Source organism: Carassius carassius, chromosome 37, assembly GCF_963082965.1.
Source record: "Carassius carassius chromosome 37, fCarCar2.1, whole genome shotgun sequence".
NCBI lineage: Eukaryota > Metazoa > Chordata > Actinopteri > Cypriniformes > Cyprinidae > Carassius > Carassius carassius.
Window position 1 is genome coordinate 3,050,604 of NC_081791.1, and position 22,165 is coordinate 3,072,768.

The 22,165-nt window shown below is 37.2% G+C and overlaps 1 protein-coding gene across 1 annotated transcript; it reads left to right on the forward strand.

Annotated features, from left to right (window-relative positions):
• Window positions 1–2,324: 2,324 nt before the first annotated feature.
• Window positions 2,325–16,355, forward strand: LOC132117838 (synapsin-2-like). Its single transcript, XM_059527144.1, has 11 exons — window positions 2,325–2,817; window positions 8,552–8,609; window positions 8,697–8,788; window positions 13,047–13,203; window positions 13,288–13,377; window positions 13,471–13,533; window positions 13,626–13,768; window positions 13,865–13,939; window positions 14,031–14,133; window positions 14,286–14,423; window positions 15,082–16,355. The coding sequence occupies exons 1-11, from the start codon at window positions 2,501–2,503 to the stop codon at window positions 15,214–15,216; spliced, it is 1,371 nt and encodes a 456-aa protein (XP_059383127.1). The 5' UTR covers window positions 2,325–2,500; the 3' UTR covers window positions 15,217–16,355.
• The last annotated feature ends 5,810 nt before the right edge of the window (window positions 16,356–22,165 follow it).

Here is a 22,165-nt window from a genome sequence, read left to right on the forward strand (position 1 = left end):
AAATGAATGGTCAATTTGTATATGGGAATTCCCATACTACAGTACATGCATGCCTCTTTTAAATCCATTTTACTGCAGCATTTTCGACACATTATTACACTTGAGAGGGCTATAAAGACCCCATTTCTAATAAATAGAAAAAAAAACGGATAAATTTGGACGTCCTACTATATACTATAAGTAATACTATATGGGCAACTGCTATAAAATATCTATCTGCAGTTTTTTAAGATATGAGACATTATTCTATTTTATTCTAAAGAAGTAGAAAAAAACACAAAAAACAAATGGTCAGTTCTTATAGCCTACAAGACATCCCATACAATATGCACACCTCATTTAAACCCATTTTATTACAACATTTTTGAGATACAGTATGACACATTATTACACTTTAGAGAGCTATAAAGACCCCATTTCTAATACATAGAGAAAACCAATGATCAGATCTTATAGGGGATGTTTAATACTATTTGCACACTTCATATCAAATCATTTTACTGCAGCATTTTTTAGATATGGGACATCATTCTACTTCAGATGCCTATAAAGACCCAACTTCGAATAAGTAGAAAAAAAAACAATGGTCAGTTTGTATATGGGACATCACATATATGCACACCTCATATGAAACCATTTTACATTTACATTGTCATTTTGCAGACGCTTTCATCCAAAGCGACTTACAAATAAGGACAATGAAAGCAATCAAAATCAACAAAAGAGCAATGATATGCAAGTGCTATAACAAGACTCAGTTAGCCTAACACAGTACACATAGCTTTTTACTTTTAAAATATTTTTTTATCATTATTATATAATAAAAAAGAAAACAGATAGGATAGAAAAAGAATAGAGCAAGCTGTTCGAGGCCTTTTTTTTGATAAATTGTACATTATTTTATTTCAGAAGCCTATAAAGACCCCATTTCTAATAATAATAATAAAAAAAACAATGGTCAGTTCTTATACGGGACATCCCATACTATATGCACACGTCCTATAAAACCATTTTACTGCAGCGTTTTCGAGATATGGCACATTATGACACTTTAGTAGGCTATAATGACCTAATTTCTGTGACAGTCATGAATGGTCAGTTCTTGTAGCAGACATTTCAGATCATATGCACACTTTATATGAAGCCATTTTACGAAGGCATTTTAGAGAAATGCACCATTATTTCACTTCAGAAGCTCAGAAGTGTAATCTAGTGCGTAAAAAGTTATTGTTTTGTAAAACCTATGCGTAAATCAATGGAAAACATGTATACAACGTTTTATAGGAGGTGTGCATATGCGCCGTTTATACGGGACACATACAGGCCAGGATTTTAATATTGCCTAAAATATCCAGGTTTTGGATGTTTGCACAGTGCAGGTCGATCGTTGTCTGGCATTCATGAGAACTACAGAGAGCAGAGGAGACGGCTCTTTATGCTTTTAAATCACTCTCCCACCTACTTTTCTGTCTTATTTTGATCGGTGCGAAGCGATTAAATAACACGCATATTAAAGCAGAAGTTCAAAACACGAAGAGAGAAATGCCATCTTGTTCACATCGTCGTCTAAATGATAAGCGGTCTGAAAGTGCCTTATCTCTGTGTTGTTCCTGTAATCATAGTAATTCGCGCGCACATTAATTTCAATCACGACTGGGTTCACCGCAATCTGGGCCAAAGATGAATAATAGCATAAACATCCCCTGAATGCAATTAAACTTAAGCCACTGGAGGTTATAAGACACTGACATTGCATTTGGGGTGTAAACGTGGTCAAATGTGTTTGAACAGCTACAAAGGTCCACCTACTCACTCAATATGAAATTATTGTGGGAAAACGTGCCAAAAATGTATTATATGTTTGCCAATTGGAATCGCAAGATAAATAAGTGACCTGATTGGTGCATCATCCCTCAGTCTATCAAGATTGCATATGTGCTAATAATAAATTAAGGTCACACTAAATATTCATAAGGAAATAGATAATAGTTCAGAGCAGAAATCTCTTGCTTGCAAGAATCAGGGTTGAGCTGTGTTAAAGAATGCAGTTAATCATGTAGAATGCGGTGTGACAGCATGCACTAATGGTTCAAGCAATATCTCTGTAGCTGTGTCTGCGAGAAAAACAAAATAGTAATTCTATAAGGGGAATCTCTTTTGCCCAGCTCACAATTTTCCCATGCATGCACTGCGGGAAACCTTTTTATTTTGTATACTGTCTTGTCATGAAGGATGCGAGAGGCAATCTAGCATGGGGGAGGGTAGAGAGAGCAAGCATCTCATGCAGGTTTGCAGCAAGCATCTGATTGGCTGCATATACGACATCAGAGCTGTGGAAAGCAGAGAGGGGAGGAAACACTGCAACGCAAGGAGGGATCCCAGCATCTCACTTCGCTGGGTATTCAGTTCTGAGCTTCTCCCGCTGGGATAAATCCCCTGAATGTAGGCGCTTAACATCTCTATTTCCAAAGCAGTACTCCTCCTCCTCTAGTCTACAGTCATGAACTACCTGCGCCGGCGTCTGTCGGACAGCACCTTTATCTCCAACCTGCCTAATGGCTACATGTCAGACCTGCAGAAACCAGATCCTCCTCAACCTCCCCCTCCTGGACCAGCTTCAGGACCAGCTCCAGTTTCCCCAGGCCAGGAGAGAAAACCCATCCAACCCCAGCCTCTAGGGACGGGATTCTTCAGCTCCATCACCAGTGGGGTGAAGCAGACGGCCGCCTCAGCAGGGCTGGTGGAGCAAACGCCTGTGCCTGCATCATCCAAGAGACAGAAGATCCTGTTGGTCATCGATGAACCACAGCAGGACTGGTAAGAGCAAGGTTTTTTCACTTGAACTCCTCGATAAGGTTGTTTTTTTCTAATCGGGCTGTTTGGCTTCTCTGCTTTTTTATATACTTATCTGTTGAGTTTTTTTATTTAGTACTAAGCAGAGTGCTGTCAAAAGATTAATCGCGATTAATCACATCCAAAATAAAAGTTTTGTTTACATTTACATTTATTCATTTAGCAGACGCTTTTATCCAAAGCGACTTACAGATGAGGACAGTGGAAGCAATCAAAAACAACAAAAAGAGCAATGATATATAAGTGCTATAACAAGTCTCAGTTAGGTTAACACAGTACACCTAGCATGGGATTTTAAATAATATAATATAAAGAAAACAGATAGAATAAAAAAAGAATAGAGCAAGCTAGTGTTAGAGGTCATTTACACATACAGACACACAAATACAATTGCATAATTAATGAAAAGAAAATAGAATATAAAAAGATTAGAAAGGTAGTTAGATTTTTTTAAAGAATATAATTAAAATAGTGAGTGTTAAAGTTAGGGGGTCAAATAAAGATGGAAGAGATGTGTTTTAAGCCGATTCTTGAAGATGGCTAAGGACTCAGCTGCTTGATTGAGTTGGGGAGGTCATTCCACCAGGAGGGAACATTTAATTTAAAGTCCGTAAAAGTGTCTTTGTGCTTCTTTGGGATGGCACAATCAAGCGACGTTCACTTGCAGAATGCAAGCTTCTAGAGGGCACATAAGTCTGAAGTAATGAATTTAGGTAAATGGTTGCAGAGCCAGTGGTAGTTTTGTAGGCAAACACCAATGCCTTGAATTTTATACGAGCAGCTATTGGAAGCTACAGTAAGCTACAGTTTACTTTATATAGGTGTTTGTGCTTTGTATATGTTTATAAATTAAATATTTATTTATAACATACATTTTATGAATATAAATACAGACATGTAAATACATGTAAATATTTTCAAAAAATATACTGTATGTGAGTATATTTATTTATACATCATAAATATACAGTACACAGAACACACACATATACAGTATTATGCAAACAAAAACTTTTATTTTGTATGGGATTAATCATGATTAATCGTTTGACAGCACTAAGTGTAATCATTTAATTTTGTTTAGGTGGAAATAAAAATAAAACAAACAGGGAGATATAGTAAATGCACACTTTAATTATTGCCATTCTTTTTCACATGTATCATGCTGTTATTGGCTGGGAAAAAAAGCTATGCCATTACTGAAGAAATCTTAGGTCTCACTGATTTTCATGCCTAATGTGTATTTCACTTAAAAAATAATTATTAATATACATGTAAAACAATATGGGTGAATCTCAGGAGCAGGTATATCTGAACATTTCCAGACTTTTGAAAAATCAGGTGGACTCTGCAAATTGATGACAATAATGCTTACATATTTCTACTATGTCATATCTGTTCTATCCTCAGTTTCCTTGGTCATTTGCTCAAAGGATTAGAGTGAGGAGTAAATGCATGTTAATTATCCTTTAAATCCATATTTGTAATAGCATGCAGAAGAAATGGTCAAATATTGTTTAGTCTTGGAGAGTGTATGCTGTTAATTTGTGTTATATAAAGAATGGAGATTTTTGCGATGCAGTTTATCTCAAAGATGTTATAGATATTACAGTATAATGTCAAAGAGAATATGTTCAGAGACAGGCAAACTGGCTTACTGATTGCTTACTAGCTGCTTTGAGATGTCACATATCATATCATATTTTTATGGTTAGTGTAAATAATCCTGTCTGAATCAAAGCTCCCAAAACATGTAATAACATATAATGCAGATAAAGATACTTTATTAAATACATTTTCTGTTTAAAGGGTCTGCTGTTAATATATAACTAATATGGATTTTATTCAATTAAATCTTTCTGACATGCATATAACCTTAAGATAATTATTTTATTAGAAAAATTGCTGAATAATGTGTAAATAAAATACATGTTTTTAGTTGAGAATAATTTGGGATTAAATGGGTCACTAATATCTACAGTAAGTGACCAATGATTTACGTCAAGTCACCTTTATTTATATAGCGCTTTAAACAAAATACATTGCGTCAAAGCAACTGAACAACATTCATTAGGAAAACAGTGTCAATAATGCAAAAATGATAGTTAAAGGCAGTTCATCATTGAATTCAGTGATGTCATCTCTGTTCAGTTAAATAGTGTCTGTGCATTTATTTGCAATCAAGTCAACGATATCGCTGTAGATGAAGTGTCCCCAACTAAGCAAGCCAGAGGCGACAGCGGCAAGGAACCGAAACTCCATCGGTGACAGAATGGAGAAAAAAACCTTGGGAGAAACCAGGCTCAGTTGGGGGGCCAGTTCTCCTCTGACCAGACGAAACCAGTAGTTCAATTCCAGGCTGCAGCAAAGTCAGATTGTGCAGAAGAATCATCTGTTTCCTGTGGTCTTGTCCTGGTGCTCCTCTGAGACAAGGTCTTTACAGGGGATCTGTATCTGGGGCTCTAGTTGTCCTGGTCTCCGCTGTCTTTCAGGGATATAGAGATCCTTTCTAGGTGCCGATCCACCATCTGGTCTGGATACGTACTGGATCCGGGTGACTGCAGTGACCCTCTGATCTGGATACAGACTGGAGGCTGGTGGCTACGGTGACCTCGGAATAAGAGAGAAACAGGCAAATATTAGCGTAGATTCCCTTCTTCTAATGATGTAGCAAGTACATCGGGTGTTATGGGAAATGTTCCCAGTTCCGGTTTACCTAATTAATGCAGCCTAAAAAACCTTTAATGGATTTGGATATTAAAAGCATATTAGTATGTTATGTGTAAGCCAGGTTAAAGAGATGGGTCTTTAATCTAGATTTAAACTGCAAGAGTGTGTCTGCCTCCCGAACAATGTTAGGTAGGTTATTCCAGAGTTTAGGCGCCAAATAGGAAAAGGATCTGCCGCCTGCAGTTGATTTTGATATTCTAGGTATTATCAAATTGCCTGAGTTTTGAGAACGTAGCGGACGTAGAGGATTATAATGTAAAAGGAGCTCATTCAAATACTGAGGTGCTAAACCATTCAGGGCTTTATAAGTAATAAGCAATATTTTAAAATCTATATGATGTTTGATAGGGAGCCAGTGCAGTGTTGACAGGACCGGGCTAATATGGTCATACTTCCTGGTTCTAGTAAGAACTCTTGCTGCTGCATTTTGGACTAGCTGTAGTTTGTTTACTAAGCGTGCAGAACAACCACCCAATAAAGCATTACAATAATCTAACCTTGAGGTCATAAATGCATGGATTAACATTTCTGCATTTGACATTGAGAGCATAGGCCGTAATTTCGATATATTTTTTGAGATGGAAAAATGCAGTTTTACAAATGCTAGAAACGTGGCTTTCTAAGGAAAGATTGTTGATGACGAAGAATTGACAGAGCAGCCATCAAGTCTTAGACAGTGTTCTAGGTTATTACAAGCAGAGTTTTTAGGTCCTATAATTAACACCTCTGTTTTTTTCCGGAATTTAGCAGTAAGAAATTACTCGTCATCCAGTTTTTTCTATCGACTATTCATTCCATTAGTTTTTCAAATTGGTGTGTTTCACCGGGCCGTGAAGAAATATAGAGCTGAGTATCATCAGCATAACAGTGAAAGCTAACACCATATTTCCTGATGATATCTCCCAAGGGTAACATATAAAGCGTGAAGAGTAGCGGCCCTAGTACTGAGCCTTGAGGTACTCCATACTGCACTTGTGATCAATATGATACATTTTCATTCACTGCTACGAACTGATGGCGGTCATATAAGTACGATTTAAACCATGCTAATGCACTTCCATTAATGCCAACAAAGTATTCAAGTCTATGCAAAAGAATGTTGTGGTCAATTGTGTCAAACGCAGCACTAAGATCCAATAAAACTAATAGAGAGATACACCTACGATCAGATGATAAGAGCAGGTCATTTGTAACTCTAAGGAGAGCAGTCTCAGTACTATGATACGGTCTAAGCAATTGGTTTACGTGTTTGCTCCACCCATTTACAGTAATAACTCCTGTCTAAAGGAGATCTGTTTTCTCTGTAGCTGTAGCTCTGTTTTGTGTGTTCAAGATTAGAAAGCAATTTGAAGCTTTTTAACATCAATACAATGACATCTTGAAACTAACAGGTGCAGCAAATTAACATTTTGTATTTGACATTTATAGCCTTGTCTACATTACGATAGTTAGATTAAACATTAAAATGCTTTCAACTTTCTTATATATTAGGATATAACCAAAACATTATATTTATATACAGTATAATATAATGTAATTTAAACTGTGATGTTGTTAGCAATATAACCTTCACCGTAACCTTAAGATTTCAGTCCGGCTCTGAAACCATAGTATCTGTCAGCAGAGGAACCAGCCCTAAAATTAGTGCACTGCACTGCATGACACTGTTGGTGAAATGTGTAATTACTAACAAGATGTTTAACTCGACTGGTCTGAATTATAGCTTAGCACAGCAACCTAAATCCAGTTTGGTCACAATTTTGTCACGGCAGATATATAATACAGCCAAATCGACCTATTTTGAACATATTTCAACATATGTAATGTATACGATGAAATAATTTATTTTGTCATTAAAAATAAATGATCATAATCATTTACATGGTATGCGTCCTGATATTCCCTATATGATGTTGATCAAATGTCCCTACAAGGATATTTTGACCTTGTGGGGACATTTATTTATTTTATTATTTTGTACCAATAAGAAAATAAGCTTATAAATCAGACAGCATGATGTTTTTGCAAGTGGCAAAAATTGTTGAGGGGTAAATTTAGGGTAAGGGGACAGAAAATACAATTTGGACAGTAGAAACCCCATTACGCCTATAGAGTCCCTGTAAGACATTGAAACTAGTGTGTGTCTGACCTCAATATGAAGTTAACATAGAATTATGTTGTAACAAGGCAATTTAATCAAGGAGTTCCTGGAATGTCACACAAACTACTTCAGATTAAAAAAAAAGAGCAAAATGTTGATCACAATGGTAGCCTACTGCAGAATATACCATCATCCTTGTGCCTACATTTAGGGCAAACATACCACCTTCATATACATTCCCAGAAAAAGAGGTGTAATGATTGTATAGCAGCTTGTCACTGGAGTACTAACCTATCTTCGTACACTATTTACCCTTACACAGAAGTACCTTCAGCATATAGTGGTACCAAATTGCTAATCTTAAGGTACCAATATGCACCTTTAATGGCCCCAGTGACAAAGCTTGTTATGTGTAGCACATTTCTAAAGAGGTATTTTTGCATAAATTATTGATGATAATTAATGAACTCACATATGATAAAGTACATCACTATGTAATCTTAATTTCACTTTCAACAGGTATTTGTGTGAAATATGAGTGCATTTCTTTATGATCAAATTAATTTCAATTTGAAAAATTTACTTTGAACAGAAAAATGTCTATTTTAAATATAAATATATATTTAAATATATATCGTAAACAGAGCTGGGTAGATTACTTACAAACTGAACTTAATTACTGATTACAAATTACACAATTGAAATTGTAAGTGTTTAAGTCATTTTAGGAAATGTTTTCTCAATACTTTTTATTTAACTCATAGATTACATTTTATCAATCTTGTTTTAAACGTACCATTAAAAGTACCATATTGATAGAATAAATCTTTCTTTCTTTCTTTCTTTCTTTCTTTCCTTTTACTACAGGGCCAGACTCTTTAGAGGGAAAAAACTGAATGGAGATTATGATATTAAAGTTGAACAGGTGAGATTACGAAAGTCACAAGACAAATGAAATCAAAGAAAGTATTCGTATTAGTTGAGTTACTGATTGATTGGTTTTGTTTTTCAGGCTGAGTTTGGAGACATCAGTGTTGTGGCTCATGCTAATGGATCATGTCACGTGGCTGTGCAGGTTCTGCAGAATGAAAACACAGTTGTCAGGTAAACTCGCATTTAAAAATCACCACAAGCTGTTCCAATTGTTCCACTAGATTAAAGTGCAATTAATACTACCTTAATGTGAAATAACTGTTACATATTGACATATTGTCTAAAACGGTCAGTGTCTGTGATCTAATTTGTTATTGTGTACAATAACAGCCAGCGAACTTTGTTAACCTTCTATCAATGTGAAAGCTAAATTAGCCCACTTGGAGAGATCGGATTTGATGTGTCACACATGAAAGCTATATCATTATAATGAGATGTAATAAAGGACAAATGTAATAAAAGCCCTTTCACAGTGATTTGAGTGGCTTATCACCGAGACAATGTTTCTGTGTAATATCACAAATAGCCCATGAATTTACATAAATTCTGAGTCTTCAGAGGCACATTCAAAACATTGTCAAAAATGACTATATGAGACATTATTGTCACGTCCAAGGACTGTCCTGTGTTCCGTGTCTTGTTTTCCTCTCTTACATGTTCCATGTTCCCTAATGTGACCTAGTTCCTGCACAGTAGCGAACCGTGACAGAACACAGGACCTAAACAGTAGTCAAGTCAAGTCACCTTTATTTATATAGCTCTTTTAACAGAACAGATTGTGTCAAAACAACTGAACAACATTAATTAGGAAAACAGTGTGTCAATAATGCAAAATGACAGTTAAAGGCAGTTCATCATTGAATGCGGTGATGTCATCATCCAAACCGACAACATCACTGTAAATTAAGTGTACCCAACTAAGCAAGCCAGAGGGGACAGCAGCAAAGAACTAAAACTCCATCGGTGACAGAATGGAGAAAAAATCTTGGGAGAAACCAGGCTCAGTTGGGAGGGCAGGTTTCCTCTGACCAGACGAAACCAGTAGTTCAGTTCAAAGAGGGTAAGCCACAAACATTTATTGCCAAAGAAACTGGCTGTTCACAAAGTGCTGTACCCAAGCATGTTAACAGAAAGCTGAGGAAAGGAAAAAGTGTGGAAGAAAAAGATGCACAACCAACCGAGAGAACCACAGCCTTATGAGGATTGTCAAGAAAAATTGATTCAAGAATTTGAGTTAACTTCACAAGGAATGGACTAAGGCTGGGGTCAAGGCATCAAGAGACACCACACACAGACGTGTCAAGGAATTGGTCTACAGTACAAGGCTAAAGTTGTTGTATTCCTCTGGTTAAGCCTCTCCTGGACCACAGACAAGATCAGAGGCGTCTTACCTGAGCTAAGGAGAAGAAGAACTGGACTGTTGCTCAGTGGTCCAAAGTCCTCTTTTCAGTTGAGAGCAAATTTTGTATTTCATTTGGAAACCAAGGTCCTAGAGTCTGGAGGAAGGGTGGAGAAGCTCATAGCCCAAGTTGCATGAAGTCCAGTGTTAATTTTCCACAGTCTGTGATGATTTGGGGTGCAATGTCATATGCTGGTGTTGGTCCATTGTGTTTTTTGAATTGTCACTGCACCCATTTACCAAGAAATTTCGGAGAACTTCATGCTTCCTTCTGCTGACCAGCTTTTTGAAGATGCTGATTTCATTTTCCAGCAGGATTTGGCACCTGCCCACACTGCCAAAAGCACCAAAAGTTGTTTAAATGACCACGGTGTTGGTGTGCTTGACTGGCCAGCAAAATCACCAGACCTGAATCCCATAGATTGCTTCAAGAGGAAAATGAGAAACAAGAGACCAAAAAATGCAGATGAGCTGAAGGCCACTGTCAAAGACACCTGGGCTTCCATACCACCTCAGCAGTGCAACAAACTGATCACCTGCATGCCATGTCGAATTGAGGCAGTAATTAAAGCAAAACAGAACCTTGCCTCCACTCGAAATCCGCTGTACGTTGGCCTACAGGGAACACAGTACTGCCTCCATAGAGACTGTTAAAATCCTGCCTATCTCTGCACAGTACCAGAACTGACTCTGGAGAGCACATGGGCCAGCATGAAAAGATCCTGAGGACATTAAAGGAACTGATCCTGAGAGTGGCCTCACCAGCAGAACAAACAGGATCAGACCACCAGACTCCTTTTAACTACGAGCGGCATGAGAAACCAACAAACTACCAGAATGCCCTCCTACTAAGGAAAGGCAAGGCAAGTTTATTTATATAGCACATTTCGTACACAATGGTAATTCAAAGTGCTTTACATAAAAGAAAGTAAAATAATCATGAAGAAAAATAATAACAAAAATAAAAACAAGCAATTTTAAAACTTTGGAAATTATTTAAAAATTGACTTATTTAAAATTAATTTAAAAAAGTTAAAAATAGAAAACGATTTGACATAAAATACAGTGAATATGTAAAATGCAGTGCAATCATTTCGGCCATCGCACAGTGCTCATTCAATAAATGCACCACTAAACAGATGAGTTTTCAGTCTAGATTTAAATGTGACTAGTGTTTAAGCACATTTGATCTTTAGCATAGTAACTAAAGGCGGACTCCCCTTGTTTTGTGTGAACCCTTGGTATTTCTAACTGACTCGATCCTAATGATCTGAGTGCTCTGTTATGTTTATTTAGTGAACATATTTGCAATATATTTTGGTCCTAGGTCATTGAGTGATTTATATACGAGTAAAAGTACTTTAAAATCAATCCTAAATGTAACTGGAAGCCAGTGTAAGGACCTGAGGACTGGTGTGATATGCTCATATTTTCTGGTTCTAGTCAGAATCCTGGCAGCAGCGTTCTGGATGAGCTGCAGCTGTCTAATGGTCTTTTTGGGAAGGCCAGTGAGGAGCCCATTACAATAGTCCACCCTGCTGGTGATAAAGGCATGAACAAGTTTCTCCAAGTCTTGACTGGAAACAAAACATCTAATTCTTGCAATGTTTTTTTTACTGTAGATGATAGTATGCTGATTTAGTTACTGCTTTGACATGACTACTGAAACTAAGGTCTGTCTCCAGAATCACACAAAGAGAAATGTACAGATCTTGGCCAACAGTCTCTCACCACAGAGATATCCATCCTAAAGCCAGCCGGTCATGGCACCCAGACAGCACATCAGCAGACGGCTAACCACCCACAACAGGCCAAAAAGGTGTGCACTGAACATGCAGTCATACACGCATACCACCTTCTCATTGATAAAGAGCTGTTGGATCACATTGACCCTTTGCTGAACTAGAGACAGCCGAAACACAAGCCTGAAGTGCAAAACCACTGCCACTTCAGCCAAACAGTTCACCCAGACAGACTGTCAGGTCACCGAGGCCACAAGAAAATCTCACAGCCAGCCATGAGAATATGGCCTTGAACCTCACACTGTTCAAAGCATGCAATCAAGAACACACCAAACCTGCCGTCGCAGGAAAGTGAATGAACTTCCCTATGATGTCTTGTGGTCAACCATGGTGACTGCCAAGGACACCTGTGTTTTAACCTGATGTAAAATAACCAAAGCTCAACCTGCTACTTCCTGTTTCTGGCAGACATCGCTACCCCCTGGAGAAGCCCTGTCAAGTGCGAGAACCTTCTGCCAAGACTTTACCAGACATTTACTCTAGTGAATATATAAGATTGCATTCCCAGCATATACAAAAGGGGTCACTGTTCAGCTCAACAGACAGCGTGGCCAAACCCTCAACCACACACCTTCAAGTGAATGGAGGGAACCCAGCCCCACTTTGAGCAACACCCCCCTTTCTGAAGAGACTGCCAATGCTAAAGCTACTCTACACAAGAGACAATGGTGCATAGCTTATGCTATCTATTTGGACTGACTCAAGCCCACCTAACATCAAACTCAAATGGCATCTGCATTCTTTGCCTTAGTGCTGGTCTACACCAACAACATGGCCAGAACTAAAGGTAGGGCCCACTTCAGCAAAACACTGCTCCAACCAGAGCACAAACTACTCAGATGACAAAAAGAGCCTGCTCTGCACTTCCTGAACCATCCAGCGATTCTCCAGGCACAACGGAACCTGGAAAGTGATCACAGAGATGTGCCTCCAAATTTTAATGGCCCTCAACAGCCAACGCATCTGAACAGAGGACCAACTCCCACATGGTCAATGGCCCTTTAAGGATGCAATGTTGAGGCACAGTGTGCCCAGAGCAGTGGTTTTGTGTGTTAATAGCAAATGTCTCCTACAGCAACACTGCAAGCTGGACTTCCAGTTATCAAAGTACAAGTAACAGCCATTTATTCTGTACTTAAATTATGTAATTCCATTACATGTCCCCAACACTTCACATTGCAAAGATGGCTTTCATCTATATATGTGTGTGTGATCTATGCCTCTGCAGGTCATTTAAGCCTGACTTTGTCCTGATCCGACAGCATGCTTACAGCATGACAGAGAATGAAGACTTCCGTAACTTAATCATCGGTCTTCAGTATGCCGGCATTCCCAGCATCAACTCCCTGGAGTCCATTTACAACCTCTGTGACAAACCCTGGGCAGTAAGTTTGAGAATGGTCAATCTGACATGACATATCATTTGATAGATATCTGCTACAAACTCATCTCTCCAAACTTATCTGCAGTTTGCATGTCTGATCAACACATGCAAGAAACTTGGACAGGAGAAATTCCCATTAATTGAACAGACGTTCTATCCCAATTATAAAGAAATGGTAAGCGATCGTTCCAGAAACATTTTCTTCCAATGATGACTGTATCTGCATAATTAAATAAACACATACTCTGTTTGTGGGAAAACAAACCAGGTGGCCATGCCGTCATTTCCAGTTGTCGTGAAAATTGGGCACGCTCACTCTGGTGTGGGGAAGGTAATGTTTAAACTGAAGCGATAACTGTATAAAATAAGTGATGCGTGTTCATGTGCAGTTAAGCATGTAATCAAATTACATGTGTTGTTAAGGTGAAAGTGGAGAACCACACAAAGTTTCAGGACATAGCGAGTGTGGTGGCTATCACTCAGACCTACAGCACGTCTGAACCTTTCATCGAAGCCAAATATGACATCAGGATTCAGAAAATAGGAAATGATTACAAAGCATACATGTGAGTAACGATGCTAGTTTGTAGAGTTTCTAAACAGATCTCAGATTAAGCTAAATGCTGTTCTTGACAGATGAAGAATGCTTCTCGTTTTAATAGGAGGACGTCAGTCTCTGGTAACTGGAAGTCCAACACTGGCACTGCCATGGTGGAGCAGGTGGCTATGACCGACAGGTAACCCACACAACAATGGCACCATTTAATCATTTATTCAGGTAAAAAAATATGCTTCAATCATGACTAAGCAAGTTGCATTATTCTGCAGGTATAAGCTTTGGGTTGACACCTGCAGTGAAATATTTGGAGGCCTCGAAATTTGTGCTGTTAAAGCTATTCATGGAAAAGAGAAAAAAGATTACATTACTGAGGTATGTGCTATGATTTGCTAGTTGTATATATGTGGCATATAGGGATGTCGTAGAGCTGAAATTTTTCGTTTTTTTCGTTTTTCTTCTACAAATTCAACCAATGTGTTGTATGTTCTATGTTATATTAGTAATAATTGTGGTAATTTCATAAGGTAATGGGTTCGTCTATGCCACTGGTGGGGGAACATCAGGCCGAAGACCAGCAGCTGATAGCAGACATGGTCATTGCCAAAATGAATCAGGTTATGGCACAAAATCCCAAAAGACCAACTGCTATTCAACCAAGAAAGGTAAATAATATATATATATAAAAAAATTACAAATTAACTTACAAAATAAGGCAGCATTTTTAAGCAAGCCGTCTTTAGTACAGAAACCAAAAATTATTAACATAATCTTAATATATATAATTAATAATTATATATAATTATCCTACCTATAATTAATATATTTTTTTATTTTTATTTTTTTTTACTAGTGGGTCCAGGACACTATAGTTCATTTATGTAAGCGAGTATAGCAAAATAAAGTAAAATGTGACATATTATACCCGAAAAATTCTTCAAACAGTGGACTACCAGTAACATTGATAACATTTTATTGATAAAAATAGCTGACAGCTATTCAACAGAATTCATTACATATCTTTCTATCAAAGTCATCTGACATTATCATTATTAATTTGTTCTTGTAATATTTTATTACCATTTTCTAAACTATAGCAATAAACTGTGATAATGTGAGAAATGTTGAAGGTGTCTGAAAAAAATATGGTTCAACTGTATTAGAACTTAATTTAAGCTTATAGAAAATAAAGTTTGAACTTATAAGTATGTTTTCAAGGATTATTTCAGTAAATATCAAAGTTTTACTTACTGTTGTATTTTTATTTATTTTACAATTTCTTTGAGCATGAGTGTATATGAGCAATGTGCTTGTTTCTTTCAGAATGCTTTTGAGAAGGACTTGGTGGTTGAAGTAAAGAACACCCCACCACAGAGAGCTCCTCCACAAGGCTGCTTGCAGTACATTCTTGACTGTAATGGTGTTGCAGTGGGACCAAAATTAGTGAAGGCAAACTAACGTTACCTTGGAAGCTTGAAGCATTTAAGCTCCTGACAGGTAATGTTCAAACATTCAGACAGTGACCTGAGGTGCAAGGGGACAAATAATCTGTAAGAAAAGTCTTAGTTTGGGCCTGATCCGTATTTCAGTCTGTATTGTGTAACTTTCACTGTTCTGAGCTTGTGATGGTTGCTTTGTTTCTATGTGAAGCGGTTGTCTCTTCAGGGTTGTTGTGTGGTGATACAGCAGATCGTGCCTAGTGTTCAGTGCCACTTTCCTTGTACTTATTTTTTTCTTGTCTCATGACTTATGTTTTAGTAAATGGTGTTCAAAGAGTTACAGTGTGTGAGTGAGTGTACAGTATGTGTGTGTGTGTACCTTGTATTCGCTACATAATGGGGACCAAATGTTCCAACTAGTATAATAATACCAGTAAATTTTGTCCTTGTGGGGACATTTTTTGGTCCCCATGAGGGAAACAGCTTATAAATCATACACGTTTTTTGAAAAAGTAAAAATGCTGAAAGTTGTTTGTGAGGGGTAGGTTTAAGGGTATGGTTAGGGTAATAGCATAGAAAATACAGTTTGTACAATATAAAAAACATTACGTCTATGGAAAGAGCCCATTAAACATGAAAACCAATATGTGTGTGTGTGTGTGTGTGTGTGTGTGTGTGTGTGTGTGTGTGTGTGTGTGTGTGTGTGTGTGTGTGTGTTTGTGTGTGTGTGTGTGTGTGTGTTTGTGTTGTGTATTGCTTATTGTGTGAATGGTGTTAATCATACACAATTAGAGACATTTAATTGCATGAACATTTAATTGCATGATCAAATGTGTGTGTCATTGTGTGTTAAAAGGTAAGGTGTGCATTTTCTTTTGTGACATCACTGTTGAAATAATAGATATCATGTATGCACTTCTAGTATTATGAATGTGTTATAAAATATGGTGAAATGTATTTGCCACAGTGGATGAAAGCTATATTACTAAATAACAATTATTTTTTGTTCTTGTTACTAATATTATTGAAGAAATGCGATCACGCAATAAAACATGCAATAAAAATAAAACTCTGAACAAACAATGAACCAGTTAAGTGAATGTGCTTAACCTTCAGACAGTGTTGACTGTTAACATTAAAAACATTATTTATATTTTATATTGTTTAATTTCTCTTCATTTATATTAAATATGCAAACCTTGTCACCAGTCTTAAGGATCTTAACTTCCCAAATTAGGAAAACTCTTTAAATAAGCATCACAAAATAACAAAATGAATAACATTTGTCTTTAGGAACTTGCAGTCTTGAATCTCTACTAATGAGTTGATGACCTCAATCAGGTGTGTTTGAAATATGAAGATATGTGAAATGTGCACTGTTGGGGGACTCACTGAAACCCCTGGACTATAAAGCCATTAAACAGAGTGTCTAAAATTTGAAGATGGTTTTCCCAGGTATCAGAATATCACACTTCATCATCAATATGTTTCACAACTGTCTACATACGTAGCAAGCACTTTACTCTTTAATCGTTAAAAGATACCGGGAGTATTTTTCAGCCCAAAACCTACTGTATATTGTACAAGCTCCCTGCCTTGCCTTTTCAACAAGTTGCCCCATCAGACCACAGAATCACACTTTGCAGATTTTCGTGTGTGACAAAAAATAATTTTTGAAACTGTAAAGGAAAGGGAACTATCATTTAGGGGTTGCGTCCAAATGTGGTAAAATGCCTGAAGAACTGGAAATGGCTAAGGATGAATAATGGTGTGATGTACCATCAAGGACAAAGTCCCAGCATGGTGAGTGTAACCCCTGTCTCTCGAGTCCTAACCACCACACCTCATCCGAGTGGGCCTCGAACCCAGGTCTCCAGCATGGGAGGCGGACGCACTAACAAGGAAGCTAAATGACTGCAGCCACTATCAGGACTAAGGTTTGCCTGCACACCACATACCCCATGAGCAGTTTCTTCAGCTCTTGCTTCCAGCATCTCTGAAGTCCAGCAGGACCATCTGGGAGTGTGAAAAAAACAAAACAAAAAAACAAACAGATGGAACCGATGTTGTTAACGTGCTTCGAAATTCACATTTAAAGCTGTGTCTACCCAGTACCAGAAAGCATCTACTGTGGCAAAGGTGCTAGATGAGTGGTTTTACAAGTTTTGTAAATTCGGCATTGCATGTGGTCAGACCACCCCACTCCATCCGAGTGGAAATGTTCAATGCAAAAGACTGCTGCACACTCTACTTTCTTGCAAAATTTGGGCTATATACTTTCTTCAAGAGGATTTCCTACAACACCAGGAATAACATTTGGGCAGGTTCCACTATTGCCAGTTAACTTTTTAGTGGGCAGAATTGAGACCAGAATTGAGTCCACTAGATTTCTGATGGTCAAGGCAGGCATGCCTGAAGTGAAAACTGATGCTGTCTACATGTTCTTTTACGGAAATTCTTTGTATTAGGTTTCAAAACATGAGGATTATAACCTGTTTAATTTATAGCCCCTCTTATGCTTAAATGGTTGAAGGGAGGCATGACTAGCATTATATGTACATACAGTATCTGTTTCATCAACGGGAAAAGCAGATTTGTGTCTACCACTTAAATGGCTTTAGAGATGCTTATGATTTTTAAGTGACTTCTGATTTGGTTTGGTCATTATCTTTTATATACATATAGCTCAGAGCCATTGAGAGCCACTGTTGATCACTCTCTGTTATTCACTCACCATGAAATTGGTGTCCCAGCAACTGCTTTCAGATCCTACATATCTGATTATAGTTTGTCTCTCTGGGTGGATATAGATCTGAGGTGTGTACAGGTCATTTTAGTGTACCTCGGGGTTCAACTCTGGGCCACCTTACTTTTTAGTATGCATATTTTTTTTTTCTCTTTTGGTCAGTTTTAAAGATAACCCTTTCTTATTTACCACTTTTTTATGCATATGATGACACTAAAATTTACATGAATTTGAAATCTGGTGACAATAAGGCAGTCACTTTTTTTTACATTGTGATGCCACATCCTTCAGCAGAACAACACACCCCTAACCCTACCCCTCACACAGCACTACTAGCAAATTTTGAATATCAGAAATCACTGTTAAGTATGTTTTTCAAGCTATTTGGTTTAAAGAGACACAGGAAGACCCTCATATGTGGTTCATGGGGACTCTCCATAGCCGTAATGTTTTTTATACAATTCAAACATACCTCTTGCAGAAAACTTTAAGCATTTTTAGATTTTCAAAAAAATATATATATATTTTAAGCCTTTTGAATTACAGGGACATAGGCAGTGTCCTCATAAGCCACCTTCACATTGTAATACCGCTGTTATACCCACGTCATTATACAAATACACACACACGCACACACACACATAAACGCTCTATGCACCCATTCTAATTCTGAAAAGGGCATATTCATGGAGTAGAGAGGAACTGTGCCAGATTAAGCCTGCTTTTTTGGGCAGATTCATGTTAAAATAAAAACCTACACTAACTGGATCACAAATTTAAAAAGCACCAATTTTTTAAAGCAAATAAAACCAAATTCAAGTAGCACATTCAGTGGGTGCCCAAGGCTAATTGATGCATATGAGGAGCAAAGGTTAGCCTGTCTGATCTGATCACCCAGACCTACTGTAGATAAAATTGCTGAAAACATACACTTAATGCTGGCCATTATAGAAAGATTTCAGAACACAGTGCATCACAGTTTTCTGTATATGGGGCTGATTATCTACAGACAAGTCAGAGTCCTATGATGGCCTCTGTCCACCTATGGCCACATGAGTGTCAGAACTGGACCATGGAGGAATGGAAGAAGGATGCCTAGTTGGCGGGTGCATATGTGTTATGTTACTTTCAACAGAACATCTATTTTTAATATTCATTTTTTATATTTTCTGAATTTACACAAAATATGCTGTTCAAACGTTTACACCCTCAGGTCTTTCTTAATATATTTTTTTTCTTGAGAATTAGTGGCTGTTTGCAGTCCTTTGTGCTCGTCCTAAGCAGTACTAACTGTTAACAAATATCCTCCAAGTCCAGTATTTATTTTATTTTTTTCCCAGCATGCTCTGCACATTTAAGTCTTTACTCACAGTGGTTATATGATAATAATCTTTGGCCACTTCACATGCAATTCTCAAAAATCTGAGAGAAGCCATTTATGCAGCAGTCAAAAATCTGGGTGTTATATTAGACAGCAACTTGTCTTTTGAAAACCATATTTCCTAAGTTACAAAAAACGCATTCTACCATCTTAGAAACATTGCCAAGCTATCTGTTTCTGATGCAGAAAAGCTAGTTCATGCTTTCATGACCTCTAGACTGGACTATTGTAATGCACTTCTAGGTGGTTGTCCTGCTTCTTCAATAAACAAGCTACAGGTAGTCCAAAATGCAGCAGCTAGAGTCCTTACCAGGTCAAGAAAATATGATCATATTACCCTAATTTTACAGTCTCTGCACTGGCTACCTATTAAGTTCTGTATCAGTTACAAATCATCATTACTTACCTATAAGGCCCTAAATGGTTTAGCTCCTGCGTACCTAACTAGCCTTCTACCACGTTACAATCCATCACGCTCCCTAAGGTCACAAAACGCTGGACTTTTAGTAGTTCCTAGAATAGCAAAGTCCACTAAAGGAGGTAGAGCTTTTTCACATTTGGCTCCCAAACTCTGGAATAGCCTTCCTGATAATGTTCGGGGTTCAGACACAATCTCTCTGTTTAAATCTAGATTAAAAACACATCTCTTTCGCCAAGCATTCGAATAATGCATCTCATAATTTGTGACTGCAGTTGCATCTGATCAAATGCGCATTCTTATTCTTTAGCTTGGGTTAAACAAATGAATTTTCATATAATAATTGCCGTTAATAATGTTCATCATCTGGCTGACTACGTCTTGTATAAATTTTTCTGAAAATTCCTGTCATATGCACATAAACTGACAGTCACCGCTTATAAGCTACTACTAAATATTGTAGAAAGATAATTTTCTGTGAAGTTGCTTTGCAATGATTTGTATCGTAAAAAGCGCTATACAAATAAACTTGAATTTAATTATGCTCTAGGAGGCAACATGCATTATAAAGAATCAGTGCTACATAAACCTTTGAAAGAGTAACAGTCCTTATTTTGTATTACAGTGCCTTGCAAAAGTATTCATATTTTCTTCAAATTTTCTTGTATTCTTGTGTTGCAGCTTTGTTAACTTGGAATTAAGGTTCATCACACCAGAACCTCTTGTTTCTCATGTGATCACAGTCTGAGAGTGGAACGCTACTGAGCTAAACTGTGTCACAGAAAAGGGTATGGATACTCAAGCAATTATTATTATTATTATTTTTTTTTTGCTTTGTCATTATGGTGTATGAAGTGTAGCCTGATATGGGAAAAAAATAATAATATTTAAAGCAGTTTAACATAAGGCTGCAACACAACACAACACTTCCAAACACAGGAAACAGCCTTCATTTCTGAGATCAACATCAGCTATGAATGGAGCTCTCTAGTTGAAATATCAAGAGATGCCTTATTATTCTGGTTTGGAACACTGGTTTCAGTCATTCGGTTTATCAGTCACAAATTATATAAATGGCCTTGTAGCAGTACAAAGCAATAGTATTTGGCTTCTAAAAGACGGCCAGCTTCATGGAGGTGAGCGTGAAGGAGTTGATGTCTTCACTCTGTGACACTCTGCAGTGAGGGTTCAGAGCCACTGTGGTTTATTTTGGGCAGCTAATGCTGCAGCAGCTCAATGGAGGACAGAATCTTTGGACACAGACAAGAGAAAAATAGCAAAAAGATGCCCAGAGAGAAGTGCGTGCATTACTTAATATGCCATGGCTCTCTTATTAACATTTTTCTGTATCCAATCAGAATTCAGCAGTGCTGTGATAAACCATTTAAATGCGTTAAACGGAGTTAAAGAACCACCCGATGTGAACAGAGTGCATTAAAATTGTGTATTAAAATTGGACTGGACAGACAAAAGTAAGTTAATTTATTGTTAGTTACTTTACCTATGTAGAATTCTAAATAAATTAGTGCAGTAATATTACATTTACTTGAATACATTTAAATGAATGAGAAGCTATTGGGTGTGTGTGTGTATGTGTGTGTAAAATCTATATTCTAGTAAGCATTGTTCGCACTTTGAGTCCAAATCCTATTCTTAGGCATATCTGATTGGAATCCATGTGAATGGTAAAATAAATAAAATAAATGAAATGCTGGAAAACATAAGCAACAGCCCTATTACATCACTGATTTTGTGTCATGCATGTTCAGTTAGATAATCTGTTTAAAGGAAAGAAAACACACCTGTGGGAAAAGCAGCCTCTCATCCTTGGACTTCTTGATACAGCCAGCAACCAGCTTTTCATAGCTTTAGGACAACTCTTATAGAGCTTACTGAGGTCTGGAGACAGATATCCCCGACCAATCATGTAGATAATCTCAAGAAAACGGTTAATACAAAGTTTAAAGAAAGCGCAGGGAACCACTATTAATACATGCACTTAAATATTTAGTGTAACTACTCAACAGCGCAATGGTCTTTTATTGTGGGACTTGATATAGACTAAACTTTCTCATAATCTTTCCCATAATTCACAAAATCTGCCAAAAACACATCCAGATCACAAACATCAAGCTAAATAATTGTAATAATGATAAAAAGATGATTAGAATAATGTTAATTCTCTTTGTATATATTCTATTGTGTTTATTTATATTCATTGTGATATTATTTTCATGACAGTTAAGCAATACACAACACACACACACAGACACACGTATTTGCTTCACTATCTTAGTGAGGACATAACATAGACTTTAATTGATTTTCTATAAGGTTAAATATATTTTCTATCGCTACACCTAAACACAAAAAATTAGGGTATATGTTTGAGTTATTTGAGTTAAAACAAATTAAAATTGTAG